Source organism: Notechis scutatus, chromosome 4 (genome assembly GCF_049901735.1).
Source record: "Notechis scutatus isolate UNSWTSFEM ecotype Mainland chromosome 4, rNotScu1.2, whole genome shotgun sequence".
Lineage (NCBI taxonomy): Eukaryota > Metazoa > Chordata > Lepidosauria > Squamata > Elapidae > Notechis > Notechis scutatus.
Genome location: NC_142012.1, coordinates 76,120,391 through 76,140,951, shown reverse-complemented (window position 1 = coordinate 76,140,951; position 20,561 = coordinate 76,120,391). Strand labels below are relative to the sequence as shown.

At 40.9% G+C, this 20,561-nt stretch overlaps 1 protein-coding gene and 1 long non-coding RNA gene across 7 annotated transcripts in view; one reads left to right on the top strand and one right to left on the bottom strand.

The window, feature by feature from the left end:
• Nucleotides 1–20,561, top strand: part of GRID1 (glutamate ionotropic receptor delta type subunit 1) — a 654,467-nt gene that overhangs the window by 2,930 nt on the left and 630,976 nt on the right. For all 6 annotated transcript variants that reach the window (XM_087963843.1, XM_087963842.1, XM_026674217.2 and 3 more), the window contains exon 2: nt 166–321. In XM_087963843.1, coding sequence (XP_087819969.1) covers nt 166–321 — 156 coding nt within the window. The remainder of the gene's footprint in view (nt 1–165; nt 322–20,561) is intronic.
• The window catches only part of LOC148130791 (uncharacterized), a 715,147-nt gene that overhangs the window by 482,511 nt on the left and 212,075 nt on the right, over nt 1–20,561 (bottom strand). The window lies entirely within an intron of this gene.

Sequence of the window (20,561 nt, the reverse complement as noted above, 5' to 3'; positions counted from 1 at the left end):
AGTTGGAGGGGACCTTGTAGGTCATCTAGTCCAACCCCACGCCCAAGCAGGAGAGAAGGGAAGGAAACCTGAGGGGGGGGGGGAGGGCGGGCAGGGCAGGTGGCTCGGCTCCCCTGATAAATTGCTCACAGTGACCAGGACCTTGCTCTTTCCCGCCCCAAACAGGTGCGATCTTCGAAGGCAACGCGGCGAAGGACGACGAGATCTTCAAGCAGGCGGTGGCCGACCTCAGCCTCAACGATGACATCCTGCAGAGCGAGAAGATCACTTACACCATCAAGCTGATCGAAGCCAACAACCCCTTTCACGCCGTGCAGGAAGGTAAGCGCCGCTGCGCCAAGAGCGCCGCCCGCGCGCCGCCTCCGTGCAAGGAGCCCTGGGCGGGTCTCCCCCGCACCCCCCCCACCCCTGGTCGTCGTCCCGCCACTGCCACTTAGCGCTCCGGGGTGTGTGTGTGTGTGTGTGTGTGTGTGTGTGTCGTTCCTGCGGCAAGCCAGCCCGGGTCACCTGCCTTGCGCGAGCTGTGGCATGTTGGCCGAGAGTTTTGCGCCTGGAAAGTTCCTTTTCGGCCGAAGGTGGGCGCTGTTTGCCCAAGAAAGGAGAGCGGAGATCGCGGAGAAGCTGGGCTTGGGGGCGGGGGGGGGGGCGGCGGCGGCGCTGGGCGATTGCGCATCCTCTGCGTGGCGGAATGGCTGAGCTACGGGGTGGGCAGGGCTCTTGGTGGGCTTGCCACCCGGGGGAAGGGAGAGGAGACCCCATCCTCGCAGCGATGCCATGCCCCGCTGCACCGCAGCTCTTGTCTTTTTCTGCCTGGTTATGCCCCATGCTCCATCCCCCAGGTGATGGGGTGGCGGACCAAAAGAGGGAGGTGAAGGAAGGAAGGAAGGAACGGACGAGAGGCCCTGTTTGGGGAGAACTTGCCAGGAGAAACGTGGACGCAAATTTGTTTAGACTCTGAGGAGAGAAGGTGGTTTGCACCTGCTCTGGAGGGCTTGTTTTGAGATGGTTCAAGGGGGTCCCTCTTGGCACTCCGTTTCCCCAAGAGGGGCTTCCTTGCAATTAAAGCTGAGGGTGATCTGGCAGGTGGGAACTGTGTGGTTGGCTTCTGGATAGCAGAGACAGGGACTTGGTCTGCGAAGGGAGCAAGAGAACAACCATTGCAAGGGTTCTAGTTGGTTGACTCCAGAAGGGTTTCCTGTGTGTGATTCTTGCATTGGTTCCTGGTTTTGGACAAGGGTCCAACAAGGTGAGGAAAGGGGGTCTCGGTTGTGCTCTGTGGAATTCGACCCCCTTGTGCCCGCCCTCATCTGATGTGTCTTCGGCAAACATGGTGTCATTTTCAACGGCCAATGGGAATATTATTTGCAAAGCCATGCGTGTGGGGCGGGGAGCCCCCTCTACAGCTTTGTGTCCTCTGATCACTGTCTCGCTTTGTGGCTCTGTCAATCTGTCTTTCTATTGGCAAGGCGAAGGGAGGCATACAAAGGAGGGACTGTGTCAGGGCTCACTCTTTCTGCATTCTCTCCACCCCGGATGTGCTTCGGATGCGGGTGGATGAACAGGGTGCTTTGTTCTGGGAAGAGGCACCTAAAAGAGGATGTTCTGGTGCTTGGATTTTTTTAAAAAAGGCACAGGGGATGAACGAGAGGGGCAGCAGCTTTAGGAAGAGAGGTGTGCGCCTGTGTTTGCAGACAGTGAGGAAGAAACAGGTTGCAAACCTATTTTTCTTGGGCTTGATTTGGGAGCTTATGCATATGGACAATCCGGACATTTTTCTACATATAACCCATGATAGATATCATTGCCCTCTACCAGACCATAAATGGATATGAGATGATAGGACAAGCAGCCCTGGTTAGTTGGCAACCTTAGGAGAGGGAAGAAGAAGGAAAGAATGTCTGAAGAAAGCGCCAATTTTTTATCATTCCAGTCCCTGTTATTACTTAATCAAATGCGCTCCATAATTCCATGCCGATTTAAAATGGATTAAATACTCCACGTAAATGATTGGTTGCAAACTCTTCTCAGATTTACAGGAGCTGACAAGTAGCTGCATAGACACTGCCTAGATAAATGGTTTCAAATTAGATTTTTTACAATAGAAAACAATCCTAAATTAATTGGCTGGCTTTTACAAATGGGAGGCTTCTTCATTACAGCAAAGTTTGATGAATAAGTCAAGATTGATTATCACCTGCATTCTTCCAGCTGCAGTGAATTTCTGAAGTAATTACTGTAGAAAAAGAAGACTACTTATAACGTCTTGGCAATGTTATTATTTTCTCCTAAGAGTGATTCATCCAGGTATGATGCATTGGAAAAAATATATGAGGTGAGGTGGAGGTAGGCTCCCATGTCAAAATTCACATCTGTTTGAATGGATTGTTCCTGGTTTAGCCCAATTTAGCCAAGATTCTTTTTTTTTTTTTTAAATGAAGGTGGAGTATTTCCAGATTGGTTCTCACATGTTTATCTATATTCATAGGAATACAAGTTCTGAGCTGCAAAAATTGAAGTGATCACTAGAGGGCATGGGAGAGGTGCCAAAGCCTAACCCTCTGGCACCTTCTAGTGGTTGACCAAGTTGATTCAGTTGAAATGGGGAAACCTAATTTAATAAAGGTGAATAATTTACATCCTTTTCCATTTAAATCTGAGAAAGCAACGGCTTCCATGTTCATGGTCAGAACACCGACCGTTTGAGCTTTTGGAGGAGATTGCCAGAACATAGGAACATGCTGTTGTTATTCCTTCCCTTTGGATCTCAACAACTTTACTTGAGCTGAACTACCAGATGGGTTAGGCTCACCCGATGCAGGTGAACCTTTAGTACCCCAGGTACCAATCCAATAAAGTCTTTTTAGGTCAAGACTCTTTGAACCATTCTTGGAAGCCTCTTAGTAGGTAAAGCTTCCTGCAGTTAATCACCTTGATAGTAAGTTGGGGATCTTTTGTCCCCCACTTCCAAGCACACAGTCATTATGGGGAATGCGAGGTATGATTCTTGATTTTCCTTGGGTTTCACTCTGTGTTTTGGAGCCAAGAGATATTAACAAAAGTGGAAAAATTTGGGTAGATTCAACCCTTACTTATACCGCAAACTATTGAGAAAGATCAATATGGAAAAATTCCAGTATTTTTTCGCTTGGAGTGGGTTGGCTAAGGAAGAGACAGGATCATTCCCCACATCAGTCTGGACCTTCTGATGTCACCCCAACATTTCTTTCTGGTGCCCACAGGACTCCCACCGTGTTTTATATTATAAGGGCTGGAAATCTCTTTGGTTGTTGGTGCCTCCTGATCTTCGGTCTTCTTGGTGAGATCTCACTGACAGGTGGTTTAGTTCAGTGTTTCCTGAGTCCCACTAACAGCAATATGAATTTGTTTGGCATGGGAGAAAGAAAAATCCCAAGAGGAAGAACCATCCATTTTTTTTTAACGATGAGAAAGGTGTTACAAAGTATTTTTGGTTTTTATTTTTATTTTTCTATTGGGCATGATGGTTAAAAGCCAGGGGAGGAAACAGAGCCTCACCTTGCACTGAGGTAGGTGAGCATAGCAGGGTTGATTATTGGCCAAACCTTGGATTGCAGAGAGGCTCATTCAGCTAAGAAGGCCCCATAGCCTGTATCATAATTTGTTCCTGTATTTAGTGTTTGGGTAGTTAAATGAACATTTCCCGAAGCATCTTCTCTATTTTCTTTCTGCAGCCTTCCCATAGCCCCTCTTCCATTCTTTCTTCCCCGGGATTTAAAATAAGCAGAACACGCATCAAACGCATGGGAGCTTCAGTGTTCTCTTCGGCTTATAATTATATACATTTAATTATGTTGTTTTCTTTCTACATCAGAGGGAGAAGCTATTAGACAGCTAGAGGAGGAGGCAGACTGTGAAAGCCTACAAAAAAGATCTGAGACCACCTCCTCAATCTGTTCTGGGGTACTACATTAGGTTTTGCAAAAATTTTCCAAGGACCCTCCTAAGTGTTGTTTTAAACTGTTTGCTCCTGGGTGGTTGACCTCTAAATGTAGACACTCTCCTGGAATGGTAGCTTTGACTCTGGAGGGCAGATGGCAGGTTGGGCAAATGCTACTTTTTAAAGAAAAGAAATGTATTGGGCATACGTTAGTTGGTTCTGTTTTTTATGGATTATTTCCCTCTCCTCCACAGTAGGTGGGGTAAGAAGGATATGTGATGGGACTATGAAAGGATCTTCTGCAGACCCAAAGACCATCCAAGTTTGAACCCAGTGCTTAGTTGAGAGGACAAAGAGTTGCTTTATCCTGGTTTCTTTTTCCATGGATGGGAGGCAACCATCTCTGCCAGTTCCATTTTCCTTCTGGTTTCTTTTCTGCTGTTGTACAGAAGGTTGACAGCATGATTCATCACAAACCAGACTAGTTCTATCATTCTTTCCATCCATTATCTTATAATGGTGTTGAGGTTCTTCTCCTCTAATGAATGAAGAACTGTCAAAAGAAATAGAGGCAGTAGTCACAAGTCTACTGAGCTTGTAAAGGAGTCCTTGGCTTCAGCTCCTGTAATAAACCTCCGAGGGGTGCTTTAGCTTCCCAAATCCTGGTGCCCTTCTAAGCAACATCAGACCACACCACACGACCATAATAATGGAAGCATTTGTGATATGGAACTCAATGGGTATCTCTTTACGTGGTAGATATCTCTATGTAGGCTCTTCCCATAAGTTGTTAATGCTAATGCTTAGGGACTGCTATGGCTTCTAACTCTAGGCTGAGAGGGGATCCATTTGGAAAACAGAGAAGGGTGATAATTTACAAAAAGTGGTGGAGTTGATCTATGCAGGCCTAGGGAAGTGCCAGAAAGACCTCAGTAGATCCCTGCTGTTGCTTGATATTGTTGATTCTGAAGCACGTAAGCTGATCTAGAAGGCTGCTTGGATTTGGTGGTTCCTGGTTTCTTTATTTATCTTTCACTAGTCGATAACCTGGCGTTGCCCGGGTATTTATTTATCCCAATCCTTTATTAGACAGGAAAATCCTGTAGTCGGGACTCACACTGTTGTACTGTCTCTCATGCAGCATCGCAAGTCTTCTATTCCTCTCTGGAGTTTTTTGTCTATGCTGGTGTTTTATTTATTTTTTATTGTACTTGGCCAATCACCTGACTTTCCTTGGATGGCTGAGAGGGAGCCCCCTTGTGGAGTACTGTGAAGCCATTACCATGGCAAGTCCACCATGCTGTACAGTAGAAGCCATTTTAAGGCACACACACACCCCGAGAGGTGTCCACGGTATTTGTTTTCAGAGAGTAAGTCATATGTGTACCAAGTTTAGTTGAAATTGCTGAAGGCGTTCCAGACTTATATCAGAACACACACACACACATTTTTATATATATATATAGAAGATTTATTTGTAAAATGTAGATCTTGCTACATGGTAACTCTGGGCGGCTAGTAGTATGTCTTTGGAGAAGTTCTGGGACGTGTCCCAGCTGTAGGGCCTTACCACCCTGATAGTGTTGGTTCCAGAAGATCCAGCCAGCATGGCTAAAGGTGGTCCTATGTTCAGGATGGATGTTCTGCAGATCTGTCTTTTTTTCAGGCCCACCTCAGCTGTCATTCAGTTCAGCTGACATTGCTTGTATTTGGAACTCCAATTCTCTCTCTCTCTCTCTCTCTCTCTCTCTCTCTCTCTTTCTCCCTCTCCCTCTCCCTCTCCCTCTCCCTCCCTCCCTCTCTCTCTTTCTGCAAATGATCTTTCTCACCTCCCAGAAGTCCAGAGCAAACACACAGAAAATTCATCACGTTCACTCTCTGCTTTATGCATTTGAAGAAATGGACTTGCCTACAAATGCTCCTTTCTGTCGCAAAGCCCTTTTAGTACCAAGGAAGCATTTTAAAATGCACCCACAGACAAAAACCTGTGTGTGCGTGCTTAAACCATACTGAGGAGAGAATGAATGAAGCATTCGTTAATTAGTATGGATTTTCTCCTACTGAACTCTTGAAATCCTGGATGCGTTCTGACATGCCAGCTCTTTGGAATCTCAACTCACTGATTCACTTGTCATGAGCCTTCCTGCATGCTCTGAACTCAGAACCATGATCATTTATGAACAGATCCTGGACATTTACCTTTGGAGCCAGGGTTTGCTTTGGTTGTAAACACGGAGTGGCTTACCTAAATGCTTAACTAAATCTTATGACTGGTTGGAACCTGGTAAGTTTTAGTTAGAAGCAGGTAAAAGGCAGGGCCTGCCTTAGTAGAAGCTATTCCTGCTTTCTTTTATATTGGTTTTTCTTTCCCTGCGGGGGAATGAAGAATGGGTTTAAGGAGCCAAAGGCAGGGGAAGAATTAATTCCCCCTCCCATCAGCTTCATTTTGTAAATCAATATTAAAAACAAAGTAAAACAGGGAGAGCTTGGATATTGATTAAAAATGCTTTGGATTGTTTGGGGCACATTTGCTGGGAGGGCTACCTTAATCATGATTAGACCTAGCTCATGCTTAACGTGTATTAGAAAGTCAGTTATGACTCTTCTGCAGATCGTCGTTGGTGAAGATTTCTTCCAGAAATATTGGTCTATTGTTTTCATTTGGCAAGGCACTAATAGATTCCTGAAGAATGCCAAGGAGTCTTTGGGCATAACTGAAAAACGACTCAGTTATATTGTGGGTCAAGGACTAGTTGAATATTAAAAAAGCACATTGCTCAGGTTATGAAAGACCCCAATGCCTTTTTTTAAATTTCAGCTGGTTTTAGTGTATTGCCCTGCAAGATGAAATCTTCAGAGATGTGTTTTTAAGGGGTTTAATCATTCCAGCATCTGCCTAGCTCGGAAGCAAAACTTCTCTGCCTTTATTGGGGTTTACTCCCAAATAAGTTTGCATTGATAAGACACTTCATCATTTCTTTTCCCCTGGAGATGTTGATGTTTGACTGTTGGTTTCATGGTTATTCATTGGAGCATATTACGCTGCGTCCAAACTTTTCTCTCTGGAAGGAACAGATGGTTGCATATATCACTCATACTTTTAATCCATTTTATTTGTCTAATATTTTCCAAGCACCTGCCAGGAACAGCGGAAAGCTTTCCCGTCTTCCTTGAGAACTGACGATGTCTTGGTTGTTTTGCTAACCAGGATGGTGCCATTAAAGCTGATATTCAGTGGGGTGGGGAATGATTGTGTTTACCTCCTGGTGACGTCTGAGCTCCAACTCAGACTTGTTAAAGGGCCACCACAGTGAAGCCATCTGTAGCGCTTTCATTTGGTCCTGGCCTTGCTTTGATGTGTCTGAATGAGTGATTTAATAGTCCTTTTGGGGAAAGTATGTTAAGTCACCTAGATGCCTGCTCAGAATTAAATCCCATTGAACTCACAGAGTTGACTTCAAGGTAAAGGACTATGGTGTCGCCATCTAAGCTGCGTCTGGGGTTTCCATGATATCCTGTTGAGAGGATATGAGACGATCATGGGAGGATTTTTAAATGGTAGTTTCTTACCTCAAACGCCTGTGTCAGAAACTGCTGAACAATTTTTGCTACTTCATAGGCAGGAAACTAGTCTTTTTTGCAAGTAAATAGCTGAGAAGGATTAATCTGGGTTACCTGGCAAGTTTATTAGAAGGACATGCTAATCGTATTTCCTCAACACCCACAAAATTCACAGTGCAATAGAATTTGCTCCATTGTTTTGGCTACTGTTGAGCTACAAAGACCCACAAACTTCCCTTATGGTCTCCTGGTAAACCTGCCTTGCTGAAGAAGACAAGGGAAGACATTAAAGTGAGGGTGAGAAAGGGCTCTGAGATGGTCTTCAGAGATATAGCTGGCTGCAAACTCAGATTCCTTCTCATTTAAAACTGTTAAAGACTTATCTCAATTTGGTGTTCAATATTCAGGAATGCTTGGAAGGATTCTATCATTGTTATAGTCCATAGGCTGCAAGCATTCTAGACAGAGGCCCAGATTCTGCAGTTGATCCAACAAACTCATCTTTAATGCTGAACGAACGTTACCAAGGATTAGTAGCGGACTCAGACATATTTTCACAGAAGTTGGTTCTTAGCCAATGATTAAGACTCACCCCTCAAAACCCCCCACATCTTGAATAAACCATTTTGGATAAAGCAGCTTCCAACTAGAAGACAGCTTTGGAGTGAGACTTGAGGATTGCTACAGGAGAATAATTTGATGTAAACCTATTGGAGCTTCATGTATGTAAAAGGTGTGCCAAATATTTTTTCCCAATTGGTTGAGGGTACCTCGCTCCTTTCAAAGTGAAAGAAGCTTCAGATATTTGCTCAATCTTGCGCTGAATGTTCAGCTTGGATCCCCTCCATGCACAGAAAACAATCTCCAGATATTTAAAACATATAACCCTGTTCAGTGGTATCTATGTAATATCATTACTGATCCTGGTTATTTTCACTAACATGCTAGTCTTCTGATAATCTGAGGATGATTATCATCAATATGGTACTGACCAAGTATTTCCATGTTCTCCTGAGGCACCAATTGATGTTTCTGATAAAAAGATAGCATCGTCCACTTAAAGTAGTATTGATAAACTTTTCCCAACTGCCTTAGATGACCCAGAAGTAAATATAAGAGTGAAAAAGTAAGAAAACTAATAGAACGTCTTTTTGAATTGGGGTACAATTTATGAACTGCTCTGATGGACTCAGAGCTTTTCTCTATGTAGGAACAGATTTTTTGTATATGATGGAAACCTTCCATAAAATATCTTTGCAGATTGAATCAAAGAGAGATTTAAATGTTATAAATTCCATTTATTGTTCTGCTTTCAACCATATGTTGTAATATTCACATTTGGTTATACATTTTTTCTAAAGCTGCTTGTTCCTAAAAGATATCTACCATGTGATTCTCATCTAATTTTTTGCGGGGTGGTGGTGGTGTTATGGGCTAATAATTAACAGGATATGTCCTATTGCCATGAAGTTATGGAGATAATATTTACAGATACCAGTTGCTAGAAAGAATAGCTGGTTTTTTTAAAATGTGTGGAAATAGTGAAGCCAATGAACCCCTCATTCAATGTTTGTCAGTGTCAGATCAGCTGAAGGTTGAAGGATTGATCATTCAGTAGGAAGGATGATTGAAATTCTTGGTAGCAGAGGTTCTTCAAATGGAAAAATTACCCGATGTTTATTTTGCAGATTACAGTCCTGTGCATATTCCTAGGACAAATGTAATACAGAAATAAGTGCCGCTGCATCCTTCATGAATCTTGGGGAAACTGTACGTTGTGGGTTAAATGCCTTACATAGCATTTTGCATATCAACAACTAGCTTTGATTGATCTTTCATGCAAGCCATGGGGTAGATTAGGTTATGGACAAGTTGACAAAGCAAGCATGAACATATTGAATCTTATTCCTAATTAGTACTTTATCTTCTACAACATGCTTTCTTTCGTATGGCTCTGACAGTGCCCAACCTTGCAGGAAAGCAGAGAGATTTCTCTCTCCAGGGCTGGAAAAGTCATATCCTGAGCTTCCCTTCGCTTACTTGGAGAGGCCATGGCCATTTGCTTGAAATATCTGAGCCCACCAGGTTAGACTCCTCACCAAGACCCCCAGGGAGTCTTTGATTCAGATAATTACATGAAATTACCTGCTGTATTTTCTCTAAAGGATCTTCAGTCAATCCAATCTTTCCCATTATTATACTCTACCTATTTAAGCTTGTATAGGAATTCAATGCTCTAAGTGCTTAAAGTCATGTAAAAGCTTACATATGGAGACTTTCTATTCTCCTGATCTAACAGGGGAGTCCCTTGTCTCACCAAATTTGGGGGCCATAGAGAAATATTTCCTGAGGCTCAGAGAGTCTCCCCCCCCACTTCTCCCTGCATGTACAAATATGTTTTATCTGACTATATATCTCCTTCAGGCTGCAAAGAAGGCAATTCCACCCCACTCCACAAATAATTTACCTTGAAAATGTGAAGGTCGTTTTTGATTTGCAGAAAACACATTGATGGAAGTAAGTGAGTTTTGTTCTCCTGTCTAATACACTTTTTTCTTGTGAAGGCTGTTGTCTTAAATTCAAGATATCTTCCTTTTGGGAAATATGATTTTTATACGCAGACCTTGAGCTGCTTTCTGAATTTTCTAAAACTTTAGATTCCACATTATCTAAAATACTCTGAGTTATGAAATCTGAAGACAAATGTTTTAATTGCTAAGGGGAACAATTCCCTGATTTTTGAAGAAGGTATTTCTATGGAGAAATAACCTAAGACACCAGGATCGAACCTTTTCGTGAGTTCTGGTGTTCTCTGAACTTGGTTGTTTTTGTGTAGACATTTAATTACCAGTTTAGGTAACATCTGCAGGGTAAGGGAGAAGGTTTATTGGGTGGTGACACTCCAGAGCAACTCTTCCCTCTCTCCTCTGGTATTGAAACATCTGTTGAAAAACAGCCAAGGTTGGTGAAGATCACAAACTCAACAGTTCAACACTCTGAACTATGTGGGTCTCCACTATTGGTCCCTTTTTATAACCAGTGTTAGATTTAGTGATACATGGACAAAATATGTTCTGCAGCTGGTGTAGGTTGGTCAACAATTAAGCAGGAACCAATGAAAAGGTTCTTGTGAATATGTATCTTAAGATACTACTGGAATTTAGGCCATAGAACGGACCAAACCACTAATCATGCTTGTCCATCCCAAACCACCATGGCATCTTGTGAGTGATAAGTTGTCCTACCTTTGTCCTTCACTGGATGTGCATGCTTGTCATGAGATTGTAGAAAGGATCTACGTAGACTTCCCATATTTAGAGGGCTTGATTGATGTATTTTTGTCTCATGCTTTGGACTAAGAAGAAAGAGATTTATCTCTTTGCCGGAAAGGGTATCTTTGGATCAGTTTCGGTGCTGATTTCCACATTGACTCTCATAACACATGATATACTTGTGAAGCAATTTAACATTTCAAAAGTACCAAATGCACTATCTCCACTTTAATTTCATTACAGTTCTACAGCCCCATCTTCTTATTCTTTGTAAGAATCTGGGAAAATTGACTGATGGGAGAAAATTGACTAGAGCCCATCCCTAGCCATGTACTCTTATGAAAGTGACCATCATAATTATGTAAACTAATCTGACACCATAAGCAGAGCTGCAAGCGTGTCTGGGTTTTATTTCTTTTTTTACAAGTCCAAGGTCTGACAATGTGACTATATACTTGAGGACTGCAATTATTGTTATTTGTTTATTTTTTTTGGAGATCAGCATGTTCAGAGTGTGTTGCTCCCCCCCCCACCCCCGCTTTTAGAAGCTGTGATAGAACCTGCATCAAAGTCCACTGTCTGGCAAATTAAGAACTTCCACTGCTTCTGGCTTCAATTATAGGGTATGAATAGTGAGGTGCGGATCCTTTGAGGTTGCTCGTGGTTGAGTCTAAATAACAAGACTCAGGCTGATACACAGTCCATCCAATGTCTTTCATTGAATTGAAGTAGGCCTTTATTTCCTCTGCAATATATACTTTTGACAGTAGAGCCTGATTTTGAGACTCCCAAAAAGAATAGCTGTAGAAATTCCCCCCCCTGTGTTTTTCTAGAGCAGATGGCAGTTGCAGTCAAACTCTTCTGAAGGAAAACAGCTTGAGTAGAAGACAACCAGTATTATACAGGCAAAAGTTGTCATGCTTCAATTTTGGTGCTGAAAGGGCCATTTTTCTTGAAAAATGTATTGTATTGCTCTTTCTTGGTTGGTTTAGTTTGTTGTATCCTCCATGTAGGGATTCACATCGGTCAAGGGTGGCTCCATTTTTCTGTGCTTGTCTCTCTTTCCCAACAGGAAGACATGGGAGAAGATTAATTAGCCAAGCCTGTTTTGAAAATTTACTGATTGTTTATTTAAAAGATTTATATGTTTCCCATTAAGATGTCAATAACAATAACAACAATAAAACAGCTGTAATTTTGAAAAAAGTTATGTGTGAAATGTACAGGTAATCCTCAACTTACAACAATAACTAGGACCAGAGTTACCATCATTTACAAGCGATGCGGTTGTTAAATGAGTCGCCCCCAATTTTATGACCTTTTTTTGCCACAGTCATTAAACGATTCCAGATTGCCCCACTGACTTTGGTCATCGGAAGCTGGCAGGGAAGTTTGCAGCTGTGATGCGGCAACTGTGATAAATACACGCTGGCTGCAAAGTACCCAAATTTTGACCAGAGGGACACTGCAATGGTCATAAGTGCGAGGACCAAGAATCCAAGCTATTTCAGGGTTGTAGTTTGCAAGGTTTCTATCCCATTATTTATCCTCTTTTATATAACTTTAGTGCAGAAGATGATATACTGTCTCTCTCTCTGTGTGTGTTTGTATTAGGGAGCTAGTATTTGAATTTTTTTTTTTTACAGAGTGCCTCAGCCTTGAAGGCATCAGTAGCAAATGACTTCCATGCCAAAAAAGAAACCCAAAACAACAACAACAACAAAAAACCTGCATGGATTTTTCTCTGGGGAATCGTCAAGTCTTACCCAAAGGGAAATCGTAATATCTTGTGCTTAATCAGACTTCTTGAATCATGTTGACTGTTCTACTTGAAATGCTAGATTTAAGCTGGTGGGCTTTGAATAGCTGGCAAATCTCTGTCTGTTCAACCCTTAATTTTCCCAGAGAAGCCTTTTTTTTCCACCTCAGTGAACCCTTTTGTTTAGCCTGGTTCTCCTCTGCCTGTGAACTCCGCCACAGCCTCCCCAATTCTTCTTCCTTTACGTCAAAATTAAATTAAATATGCACCAAGATATTGAAATGCTAATCATCTTCGGTTAGGAATAAGAAGGACCCAGAAGTATTAATCTAAAAATTGCAATTTGGGTTGTCTGATGTCTTCAAGGTTTTCCTCAGCTCAAGTTTATCCAGAGCCATTCTTTTAGTAACTCTCTCTTTTAAAAAAAAAATCCCTCTTTTTAATTTTTATCTAAAGGAACTCGAAGGGAGGAAAATTAACGAAATGAAATATCCTGGGCACTTGGGTTCCAATGCTTCCCTTGAGGCAACTATTTGAACTTGGAGATTTTAAAAATCTTTAACTTTTTTTAACCAGTGAGGTGGCACGTTGTGGTTCATCCTAAAAAGTTAAGCTGGATCAGACTTTGAGGGAAAGCCACCAGGAAGAGTGTTGGTTGGTTGGGGAGATGCAAAATAGTTCCTATTTTGCACTGGCCAACCACCAAGGAAAACTATAGGAACAAGTCCATGTAGTATTCAGGAACTGAGCTGAATTTGAGGAAAGGTTTAATCAGTTTAACGATGAAATCCTAGGAAGATTCAAGTGCTTCATTCTATCCACCGGATTGCACTGAGAACAATCAACCAGTGGAACAGAAGTTGCCTTCAGAATCTGTGGGTGTTCCATCACTGGAGGCTTTTAAAAAGAGACTGGACAACCATTTGTCTGAAATGGTTTAGGGTCTCCTGCTCGAGCTGGGGGCTGGACTAGATGACCTCCAAGGTCCCTTCCAGCTCTAAATTCTATGTATGTTAGTGTAAGAGGCATTGAAATGGAATTGTTGGCAGTATGAAGAATTTTTTGAATTAATTACCCAAAAGGTGAGATGGGAGTCAGTTATATAAAAGTCACCTTGTATGTTGAATTTTCATTAGGGTAGAATTATTCTGTTGATAGTCTTTGATAGTCTGCTCGTTTTTACTGCCTGATACTCAGCGGATATCCTACCTTTCCCTTAAAGAGGAAATCAATAAAATTGTCCCTTTTAGCTTCCACTGTTAGGGAATGATGCTCTCTGTTTCCTGAATGGCCCATATTAGACCTATCACAATCAAGCGCATTACGTTGATCACAAAACATTTTGGTGTTGCAATAATAAAAGTAGTGCTGCCTATAGAAACAGGTAAGAGATGAGGAGATAGCAAAACCCAATGGCCTTTTAGAGATGACCTCCAAGAGAGGTCTCTCATTCTTTGTGGTGACACTCTTCAGCACACCACAAAGCAAACACAGCCTGTATATTGGTGGAAAAGAGGTGCCATTGCCCAATATTCTTATGTTGTGGGCCATTTGTTGGTTCCTTTTTGGATTCTTAATGATGTATTGTTGTAGGTAACTGTTGCTGGTAGTTTTAAGGGTGAACTACTTGGATACTCTTAAAAAAACAGTGGTATGTTTTTTTTTTTTAAAAAAGTTAATATTTAAAAACTGAGAATAGACTTCACCATTAGAATTATTGCTTGCTTGCTATATAATAACAGATCATCCCCAAATATTAGTATTTAAAAGAATATAAAATCTCTGCAATCCACAATGGTAGCTTCAAGAAAATAGGTACACTGTTGAATTTTTGGAACGAAGGAAGATGTACTATTTTTCTTGTTTAATTAACATGGGTCAGACCTGTTTTTTGTTACCTATCTCTGGAAATGTTAATGGAGGAGGTTGCTGATGGCTCTTTTTTAATGAGGAAAGAAAGAGAGAAAGAGAAAAAGAAAGAAGAAAGAAAGAAAGAAAGAAAGAAAGAAAAGAAAAGAAAAGAAGAAAAGAAAAGAAAAGAAAAGAAAAGAAGAAAAGAAAAGAAAAGGAAAGGAAAGGAAAGGAAAGGAAAGGAAAGGAAAGGAAAGGAAAGGAAAGGAAAGGAAAGAAGGAAAGGAAAGGAAAGGAAAGAAAGAAGAAAGAAAGAAAAGATCTTTGTGACATCTTTGACTCACCTAAAAATTTCAGAATCTACAAATCTTGAAATAGTTGGAAAAGACTGCTCAGGACTAATACCTACGTTTCAAGTATGCAAATCTTGGGTTTACTTTATCAGAGGCTAAAAAGGTTATTAAAAATTATGCAAGATTAAATCCATCTCAGAAAACTGGCAGGATGACAGTTAATTATAATATAAAATGTTGGCACGTTGAACATCTCTTTGGGATTTAGTCTTGATCATTTTCTATTTAAAAAGATCTCACAGCAGATGATAGAAGAGACTAAAATCCTGATACCTGAAAACCTTTGCTGTAAAATGCTAGTTTAATTAGATAGACCGGGATCACACAGCACCCCAGATACCAAAAGGAAAAACAAATAAAAGAAAACTGATATGGGGGTGTTAGTTCACGGTTTAAACTCATTCTTAGACTCAGAGAGCAGAAATCAGCTTTTGGGTGATCCATAATGGACGTTTCTGTGAATGACGTTAAATGCCCAATAGATGGATTTCCCCCCAAAGAGGCTTTTGGTGGTGATGGGAGGTCTTCCAGGATGGGAAAAATTAATCAATCTTTAGTTCCCGCCTATGTGTTTTCTTTGAACGACAGCTAAACCTAAGAACAACTCATTGTTTTTCCCCCCCAGTTGTTTTCCTAGGAGGGGGCAGAATTTTCTGGGAAGCAAGTTTGAAAGGAAGTGGCTAAACCCTTTTTCTTATTTTTGTTTTTGTTTGAACATCTCGACAAGATCTTCCCACATCTGGCAGTGTTGACTGAGCTTGGCAGAGCACCAAGCGGTACTAAGTAGCTGGATTCAGGGAAAACATCTCCAGCATCTTTTTAGAGACTTGTGTGGAGAAAGCATTTTTAGCTTAAACCTTCAGATGGCGTAGAAGATCAGATCCACACGTGAATGTACAGTCCAACTAATTTATTGCTTCTCAGGCATTTATTGCTTCTGTGCCTATGCACAGAATAAATCTTTTCAACTAATACTTAGCAGCTGCTTGGAGATAGAAAAGGGTCAGTGGAATTCAAGGGAGGTTGCATTTAGTTCACTTGTAGCTACATAGGGATTCTAGGCTAACCCCTCTTTTGACTCCACTTCAGGTTCTGCCAGTTCTTCTCCTGCAAGGTAGACATGAGTGTAGATGTATGCTTTATGTGTGTCTGTCAACCCAGGCCAGAGATTATCCATCATATATCTTCCTGCATTGAGCTGTCCTATTTTATTTTACCTGTATATTTTTTCTTTATTTATTAAATTTATTTGCCGCCCATCTCATCACAAAATTACTCTGGGCGGCTTAAATTGTATCTTAATTAGGGGTTTGCTTCCCTCATCCGGTATGAAAAGGCTTTGCTTTGTGCTATTCATTCAGTTACACCGTTCAGAGCAAATAAATTTACTAACGTGACTTACTGGATTAGTATAATTTCTGTAGCATTTTAATCATAATTACAATAACATCTGCTGGCAGCCGTGCACAGATGCCTGACAGAGCACAACATTTGTAAATGAGTCCCTGCCTCTCAGCATCCCAGAAAATGGATCGTTTTCCTTATTCCCCAATGGAAGTGAACAGATAGGGAAGGTAGATAAAATATGACAATCATAAAGAGAAATCCTTATCTGTCTTCACTTTCCATATTATCTCCCACCCCCTTTGTACTTAGCAACAGCAGCACATCCTTCTTGGGCTTTTCTGTAATACCTTGTCACGGTGAGGTTCCCACCTGTTTCTCTTTATTAACTTTGCTTAAGATACTTGGACAGAAAGGCAGGTTCCAATATTTTAAATAAACTTATTACCAGGCCTAGTGTGTTGTGGTTTGCCGGCAGCAGGTGCAGACGGCTGAGGTCTTGGAGAGCGAGGACTCAGATGAGGGCCCTGCATGTGATGCAGGGATGGAGCCAGGACCATCAGGGAGTGGAGTGCTGCCTTCAGGTTGTGGAGGCTGGCAGCAGAGATGAAGAGGCCACCGAGGAGCCTGTGCCCAGTGTATGTGCGTTCAGGGCTGCTCGAAGGAAAGAGCAGCTACAGCAGCAACGGGTGACTCGGGAGTAAGGCTGCAAGATAATGGCCCCTCCCTTAAGAGATAAAAGCCAGCTGAGAAACCGGAGTTCTTTGCAGGAAGCAAAGAAGTTTTTGTACTCAAGCCTTGTTCAGAATATCTTGATTGTTGTTTGGAGACTCTTTGTGTTTGAAATACTTCTTAGTAACTTTATCTAGTGTTCTTGGCAGCCTTACACAACCTTGGCAAGGCTTGTTCTTATCAGAGACAATTTGTTTGAAACAGCCTTTTAACTGTGAAAGAAGTTTGTTTCCTTGGAACAAAGTTTGGGTCAGAACATAGTGGTGGGTGCTGAGCTAAGGACCAACGGTTAAGGCAGAGATGCCAGTTCTGTCAACAGCCAATAACTTTTGCCCCCATGACTGTGAAGCACAAAGTAAAGAGTCCATGCAAAGATGGAAGGAAAAAATGAATTACTGTCAGCATAAGAAGGAACCATCCCAGTTTGCTGCATTTTTTTTTTTATCAAGGCATGTCATACTGAGTGTATGAAAAGTTGCTGGGTTCAAGCCCAGCTACCTACTCAAGCCATGTGAAGTTGGGAGTTTGTGATGTATGGCCAAGTCCTGAACAGAATTATCCCCTTTCTTCCTGCTAAGGAGGATTTGTGATCCTTTGTGGTTGACAATTTAGATTTCACAATTTTAGATTTGGGGTTCTACAATGGCCCTGCCTATATGGACTGTTTCCTAGTATGATTTGATTGCTTATTGCACCCTATGACTATTATTAAGTGTTGTACCTCATGATTCTTGATTCTTGACAAATGTATCTTTTCCTTTATGTACACTGAGAGCATTTGCACCAAGACAAATTCCTTGTGTGTCCAATCACACTTGGCCAATAAAGAATTGTATTCTATTCTTATGTGCATATTGGACTTATTGGACTTACAGTCCTTTTTTTCATTGCTTGTGCTGTCCAAGTCAGGCTATGGGAATTGGATAGTTACTTAGGAATTATAAGCTGTCCCCTTAAGGGAATGCATCATGGTAAATGTAGTTAAAGGTATCCTGGGAAATGTAGTTCATGTCATGTGGCCACATCTGTAATCCCAATTGGTCACTAATTTGACCCTTGATGGGTTGGGGGAGTTTTCCTCACTTTTGCCTGAGTTCACTAACACATGGCAGCTTCTTTCTATCACTACGACATGGGTTAGGAGATAACCATCTTTTACCTACAAGGCAGATATACAAAGGATTGGTCATTAAAGAAGAACTTCGTCATAAATATGAGTTATGAGGATACCTGATGAACCAATAAATTTACTTTGTTATGGACGTCTTGTTGAGTTATCTATCTGCATCTGTACAGCTTATAAATCCACCTCTGTACAGGATACAGAAAACTACTCTTCTTCACATTTAGGGAACTTTTTTTTCATTTGCAAAATTAACTTCGTAGAACTAAATCTTGACAGATGTTAAAAGTTATTCATGACAATTTTATTCTTTGGAGAGAAACAGCAATTAGTTATCTTGGTGTTTGGTTTAAATTACTTGAAGAAACAGCAGAACTAAACCATAAGGTGCTGTTTTTCCATTTGGATAAAATGTAACTGTTTCTTAATGTTTGAAGATAACTACAGGCGAAATCAAGACTTCCCCTCACTCCAGTACTCTCACAAATAGATAACATTCTGGAATAAATATTGAAATGTGACCTCGGAGCTTTTGAGAACTAGGAAAGTAAGAAGAATATTTAAGTATTGTATACTGTTATTTTTTAGAGGGAACTTTATTTTCAAAATTTCCAAATATCGTCAAGTGTCTAAATTGGCAGGAATAGTTATTTCTATTTACATGGCTCATCTCAACATATTGATTCTGCTTTGTGAACAACAGTTAAAAACTATGATATCTCAACAGTATCACAATATGTCAAGAAATACTAATTGGCAGCTGAGATCAAATCAAAACACAATGCAACAACCATTCCACAGGCTCTGCCTTACCACCCAACCCCCATTATCAGACAGAATCAAGTCTTCAAAACCTTACGGAAGACCACTAGCATTGCAACTAATTTGATCTCCAGGCATATATGATGTTCCCCAACCTCCAGTGGGATGATGTTCACTTTCTGGGAAACATTAATCCACCAGGAAGAACATGGATCTAATATACAGGTGGTCAAGCTGGTAGTTCCAAGAACATGACTTCAGCCACAGAATGGTCAATGCCTGGAATGCCCTACCAGACTCCGTGGTTACAGCCTCAACCCCTCACAGCTTCATCCTCAAACTGTCTACCGTGGACCTCACCCCATTTCTAAGAGGTCCTTAAAGGGGGCGTGCATAGGTGCACCAACATGTCTACCGTCCCTGTCTTACTATCCTCATCTATCTGTATTTACTCCCTTTGTTCATGTTTATGTTAAATACCTATACTTGTTATCTTGTGCACGTTTGATAAACAAATAAATAAGCAAACAAACAAACACAGTCCACATTCTCAACACTAACAGGATCAAAGTCTTCCCAGATTTCAAGCCTCAGTTACCTCTGTGGAACTGCTTCAGGATTTTAGAGTCCAACTTGGATTGAACCCAAGCAACTTTATTCAACAGATATCTAGTGTAATCCTTTGAACAAGGTTACCCCAAATAAAGTGGTAGGCAGTGAAATACTGATGTTTTGCTATCCTTTCCACTACAAGATAGATCCTAACAGTAGCTCAAGATCATGTTCAGTTGTTTTCACTCCTTGTCATCTTTTGGTGACATTCTAGACTCCTCTTCACCTGTTTCATCTTCCTCATCTTGGGGGAGTTTTGGGCTCCATGGGAGGATAGATTTTGCATGGGCATGATCCAATCCAAAGTTCTCACTTCCGTCTCCTTTGAGGCAAGGACCAGATCTTCAGTTGGGCCATGCAGCACACCCTCAGGAACAACTAGACTGATAAGAACGTAAATGTTTTCTTTCACTTTGAGGAATGTATTATCTTAAAAGTGTGATGCTGAAATTTAATACAGTTGGATATTTAGTGGCTGTTAGGACTGAAATTGAATTTTTCAGGTTGTGAATTGCCATTATTTAATTCAATATTTTAGAATGGAGCTAATCTGTTGCAACATTATTAAGATGATTTTTCCACGAGGGACTGTAGGATATAAACCTCTTTTACTAATTTGGTACTAATTAGTACAATTTACTAATTGTTTTAACAAAAGTAAACCAAGTACTAATATTCTCAGGTAGGATAAAAATCTACATCTGTTATTGATAATAATAAAAAACTATGCTTAAGGATTGATTAGATATATTCTTTGTTTAGAAATCTGAAGGCATCTTTAAAGAAAAATTGAGGACTAGGTCTCCTCAGAATAGTTAGAAATCATGCTGTATCTACAGAATAAATTATGCCTGGTTCAAAGAAGATTATTTGTTTATACAGTATTTATTTCTTCTGGATAAAAGTACAGAATAATAGCTGGAGATTTAATATTAATCTGTAATGTGGCTGATATCATATCTGGCCTTATCCTAGCATGAAAAGTATTTTGAAAACAATTCTAAATCCCATCGCGGGATGACTGGTTCATAGAGTTGTATTATCTGGAAATCATCCTTTTAGGTTACTCATCTGTGGTATTCAGAAACCAGATGTAATTATCTGTATCCTGATTATCAACTGGAGGGAAATCAGTTCACTGGAATATTCTGAATTATTTAAAAGAAGTTGAGAGCCAGCAGGCATACATCCTGAAATTTGTCTCTATTTAATTTCAATACAAGTGCAGTTTTACTCTGAAACCTATCTAGGTAGCCAACACCTTGCCTGGATTGAA